Genomic DNA, 5,734 nt, shown 5'->3' with positions numbered 1-5,734 from the left:
GTCAGATATAATAAAAATTGTATTTTGGATCTGATGAACTTGTTTAATTATTTTAATTTTCAGTTTGGGTTTGCATATAATAGCTGATTATCTGTTCCACAGTTGGCTCCTGGTCTATTGTGAATGTTACTGAGCCTCTTCACCATCTCTTTCTGTAGATGTAGTCCATTTGAGTCCTATATTCCACCTGACAGACAGTTGTATATTGCAGTAAGCTGTTGCTCATACACAATTCTATCATGTGATCCTGGCCTGGTTTGTATCAACAATGCATTATTTTCCAACCACCAATCTTTGTTCCTTGTTTTCAATTTTTACATTCCAGTCATGAGTTATTATTAATTATTATTGAATAGGTGCATCTTCATTGCATGTTTGAGCAATTTCAGGATATTGAAGTTGATGGAAATTCTCAAGGTCTTCATTTTTGCCCCTAGTGGTTGGTATATACATTTGAATGACATATTAATTGGTTTTCCTTGCACACATACAGATACTATTCTATCACTGATAGGTTTGAACTTCAAGATAGATTTTGTAATTTCTCACTTAGTAGAACATATGATTTGTTCAGTTAAACATGGCTAATGTCAGTCTATTTCAGATCTCTAATGAGAAGAATGTTGAATATACCATGGACTGCCAGGAGAACAGTTTTATCCTAGAGAGGGTGAAGCCAGGCTGCTTCTTGGAGCAAGGATTCTGAGGCTTTGTCTGACATACTTTGGGCATGTTCCAAGGAGGGACCAGTCCTTGGAGAGGGATATCATGCTTGGGAGGGTGGAGAGACAGAGAAAGAGAGAAAGACCATCAGTGAGATGGATTGATGTAATGACTGGGGTAATGAGGGTAGGCGTATCAGAGAATGTAAAGTTGGCACAGGATAGAGCAGGTTTCAGGGCTGTCGTACACTGGGCCGCTTTGAGTTGCAAGCAACTCGACAGCACGTAACAAATAACAATGCCACGGTGATATTTGTGTGTTTTATTTTTAATAGCTTCCAAGTATCATAGATTCATATTATGGATGAATATAGCTGCTTTTTCTGATTTTAAGTGTGGTCACATTAGCAAGTGAAGGTCCTTTATTAACTGAAAACTTTTCCCATATCTTTAGGATTAACATAGTTGGTACTATGCTTATGATAAATGCATACTGGATGTGTATTGGATCGAAGTTTTTAACTAAATAGGGTTGAGGCAGCTTTGCTGGTTGTATTTTCAGTGCTTTCCAACCTGAAAGCCTCATATTCTGAGACTGTGTCAAACAGTGCTGCGTTAGTATTCATAAGATTTTCAATGGCTCATTGTTTCTGAAGTGGATGGCTGTCCTACTTCTTAGTCTGGTCTGGTCAGCAGTTGATCTTAGAGAAGAAATAGTCAAGAAGTTCTGCCGAAATCTCTCCACCCTAGGTAATCCTGGTGGTATTTGAAATACTAGTGGCATACCATACCTTCCAATATCACAGTAGCATGTAAGTCACCACAGTATGACAGACTGACCACCTCATTTCATGCCATTCTTTTTGCAAAATCTGACTTTCTGTGTTCTTTGTTCAAGTCACACTGGCTTTTTCAGTTCTTCCTATGCACCATGTTTGTTGGTATGTTTTCAGTTGGTTCCTATGCATCTTTGAAAGTTGGGCAGTGAATAAAGATGACAGAAGAAGAATCTATGCCTTTAAACTGTGGTGTTGATGAAGAGTACAGAATGTCCTATCGTCTGCCTCAAGGACAGACAAATCAGTCTCTGAAGAAGAAGAACCAGGGTACTTCATGGAGGCAAGGATAGTTAAAGTTCATCTCACGTACTTTGGTCATATTATCAGGACGGGCCAATCCTTGGAAAAAAGACAATTATGCTGGGGAAAGTGGAGGGTTAAAGAAAGAGAGGAAGACCAGCAATGAGATAGATTGACCCAGTAGCTAGAACAGTGGGTTTGGCAGAGATCAGGAGGGTGACACAATATAGGGCAGAGCTCTGCTCTGTTCTTCATACGGTTGCTATGAGTTGTGGTCGACCTGATAAGACAAAACATAAACATGAGGGTAGGGGTATCAGAGACAGTAAGATTGGCTCAGGATAGAGTACAGTTTAGAGCAACCTTGTATAAGGTCACTATGAGTTGCAAGCAACTGGATGGCACGTCACCACCACCACCACCACCACCAGCAAGTCTCAGATTTTTATTTCTAGCCTCGACATCTCTAAATTCCGGATCTCTATTTCCAAATGCTTCGTCTACACGATAAGCTCCATAAGAGTATTTATCCTCTTTTCTGTATAGATAGTACCTAGAACAGTGCTTGGCAATAATTTTTCTTAAATGAGTAAGTAATTGATTCTTTACTTAGAGCCTTCACATTTTACATTTCTGAACTTCTTTCCCTAACCTGCCCCTCCTAGTATCTCCTCTTTCACATTTAGGTCCATCTTTTTAATTTCAGGCCGTCAGATGTGCCTGACCACATGCCTTTTCATTCACCTTCAACAACCCTTTCATTACTAAGACTTACTGAATTTTCTTTGTGTTTCTTCATGTGATCGTTTCTCTCTACCTCCATTGCTTTGCTTTACTTTCCAGCATTGTATTGTAGCCTTATACTGTTAGTAACTCCCCTAAAAGTAGCTCCTATTGTCTATTCTTGTTTCCTTTCAGTTTATATGTTGCTTCTGGAGTAAAACAAACATATATACACCTAAAATCTGGTATCAAAATCCACTTCTGATATGTTTTTGTTTGAAAGCACTGCTCTTAAGATAAAATCCAGAATTCTTAACCTGGTCTACTAGGCCCCTTCTCCTCTCTACCTTACATACATTATGCCATAAGAATTGCTTTCTGTGCTCTAGTCACCATTGGCTTTTTCATTTCTTCTGGTGTACTATGATTTCTTCTGCCTCAGAATTGCAGTGTGTAATTAGTGGTTTTTAATATACATTATGAAACCAAGTCTGAATGTCTCTTAGTGAAATGTGTCAGTACTTTTTAGTTGTTGTTTTTATGTGCCATTGAGTTGCTTGCAACTCATAACGGTCATATATACTTCAGTTCTGAAGCCTACACTATCCAGAGCCAATCTTATTGTCTCTGACACACCTAACCTCTTTATCCTAGTGACACACCTAACCTCTTTATCCTAGTCACTGACTCAATCCATTTCATCCAGGGTCTTCCTCTCTTGTACTCTCCCTCTCTTCTCCCAAGCATGATGTCCCTCTCCAAGGACTGGCCCGTCTTGCAACATGCCCGAAGTATTTCAGATGGAGCTTCAAAATCCTTGCCTCCAAGGAGCAGCCTGGTTTCACCCTCTCCAGGATGAACCCGTTTGTTCCCCTACCAGTCCATGATATATTCATTGCTCTTCTCTATACTCAACATAAAAAAAACCCCCTCAATTTAAATTTATACTCAATACACAATTTAAAAAATAGACTGGCTTATGACAGAAGAATTGATCTCTTTGAGCTGTTGAGTTGGAGAAGTCTGACAAAAGAGAAAACAAATAAGTCTTGAGAAAGTACAACCAGAGTGCTCCTTGGAGACTAAGATGGTAAAGCTTCATCTCTCATGCTTTGGACATATAACTAGGCAAGGCTATTATTCTTTGGAAAAGGGTATCATGCTTGGTAATGGAGGATCAGCGAAGGAGAAGACGACCCCCAATGAGATGGATTGACATAGTTTACTGCATCAGTGGGCTCAAGTGTATCCGAGATGATGAGGATGGCACAGACTAGGGAAGAGTTCAGGTCTGTTGTTCACAAGGTGTTTGTGAGTTGTACTGAACTTGAACAGCACCTAACAACAACAGAATATTGTAGTATTTGAAATAAAAATGGGAAATACCTGGATTTTTTAAAAAAATAAAAATATTTACATTATGATTTATTTAATAGAAAGGAAACCTATTTAAAAATTTTTCAGCATTTATAAATAATACTATATACTTGAAGCCCCCAAAACTGAGCTACGTTTCTCAACTGATTTATTATATTCAGCTGTGAGCAATTAAGTGAGACTCTTGTTTGGGGTTATATGATAATGTTCTTGTATTTATTATTGAATGTTTTTATTTCTTTTTGTAAAATGCAAATTAGTTTGCTCATCTCTTAATTAAAATTGTAACTATCACTTAAAATAACTTTAAATGTAGAGCAATATGTAATATATACTCATGATTTATATATAATTTTTTCCCTTTCCATCAGTATAATGGTTTAAACTCTACCAAAGGATGTACCCAAGTGATGGCTTTTTCTTTAGAATTTGAATATGGAAGCTACAGGAACTGATGAAGTTGACAAGCTAAAGACAAAATTTATATCTGCTTGGAACAACATGAAGTATAGTAAGTATCATGATTTAAAAATTATATCGATCAGAAGAAATATTTGAAACTCTGGGTCATCTATTCCCCTTAAGTCACTGGCAGTTGTTTGAAATTGTCTTTAAATTATACATATCTGTACATGTTGTATGCTGAAGCAGGAGCTAGAAGCGATGTGGCATTTAACAGTTTTATGTTAAAGACATTGTGCCATACCTTCTAGAAAGTCTTTAATTTTTGCTTTTTTCCACAAATGTATGCCCTATAGCAACTTTCTTTTCTTTTTAATTAACAAATAAAACACCCTTTTTCTGAATGTTTCTTATCTCTCATTATAACCTTAATCATTTTTTGTTTTGTCACTGTGTTTTAAGGCCTAATTTGTAATTTTCAAATTTCTAGCTTACTAACTCTAGTTTCTTTGTAAGAGTCTATCTCTGGTAGCTAATCTCCAAAGTGAACGGCTCCTGTGCTGTCTTTCTTCTGCCCATTGATTGGAGCTGGGCTGTGCTTCCCACTACATAGAACAAGATAGCAGTGATAGTGTATGAGTTCTAAGCTGCTTCCATCTGCTTTGTTAGAACTCTGAGCTGTCATGTAACCAGATAGTCCAGATACTTTGCTGGCAAAACCACGTGGAAAGGCCACAGAAAGAAGAAAGACCCTGTGGCCACTTAAGAGAGCCTACTCATTTAAATTTGTCCATCTGATTTCCACTACATTTGAGATCCCAAGCAAGACTGGTAGAAATTCTCACTTGAGCCTAGCCAGTCAGAACTATGTAAAGTAAAAAAGTGTTTCAAATTAGTACGTTTTTGAGTAGTTTGTTAAATGGTGATAGTGGAAATATTTTTTAGTTAATCAGTTTTTAGATTATTTTTGGAATTGAAGCTGAATTTATGTGTAAGGTAGATAGTAAATTTATAATTTAAGTAGTTTTGAAACAGATACACTGATGAAAACAAGAGTCCAGTAAATATATAGAACATTTCCTTTGCCTTGAAAAAAATTTTCTCATGCTTTCTCCTTTCTGAGGAAGTTCCTATCTCATAAGCATTCACTGTTTTGTGTTAAATTATTAAATGGCCAATCTGTTTGTCACTTATACTTGCATTTCTCTATTTAGTTTTACTGAATTAATTTTCATTTTAAAATCCTAACATTTTCTTTTTCATATCTTGCTGCTATAAGTAGAAACTGGGACGTAAAAAAAAAAGAGACTGAGTTATAGAATGAAGACACTTTTTTTTCCTATATTTTATTAATTTTCATAAACATTTACAGAGATTTTGGGTTTCCATTCATTCCTTGTTGCACTATTCTCTCTACCCTCCTCCCAGTTTGTTCTTGTCCAAATGCCACAGTGCTTGTCAAAGCCAGTTCTGATTAATCTTCTTTGTCAG

The 5,734-nt window shown here is 36.8% G+C and overlaps 1 protein-coding gene across 1 annotated transcript in view; it reads left to right on the top strand.

Annotated features, from left to right (window-relative positions):
* Positions 1-4,197: 4,197 nt before the first annotated feature.
* Positions 4,198-5,734, top strand: part of ATG4C (autophagy related 4C, cysteine peptidase) — an 86,000-nt gene continuing 84,463 nt past the window's right edge. Inside the window, exon 1 of the mRNA XM_006879771.1 lies at positions 4,198-4,352. Within this exon, the coding sequence (XP_006879833.1) occupies positions 4,277-4,352 (76 nt within the window). The 5' untranslated portion in view covers positions 4,198-4,276. The remainder of the gene's footprint in view (positions 4,353-5,734) is intronic.

Source organism: Elephantulus edwardii, unplaced genomic scaffold (assembly GCF_000299155.1).
Source record: "Elephantulus edwardii isolate Elephantulus edwardi_28Jun2011 unplaced genomic scaffold, EleEdw1.0 scaffold00005, whole genome shotgun sequence".
NCBI lineage: Eukaryota > Metazoa > Chordata > Mammalia > Macroscelidea > Macroscelididae > Elephantulus > Elephantulus edwardii.
This window is presented reverse-complemented; position numbering and strand designations above follow the sequence as displayed.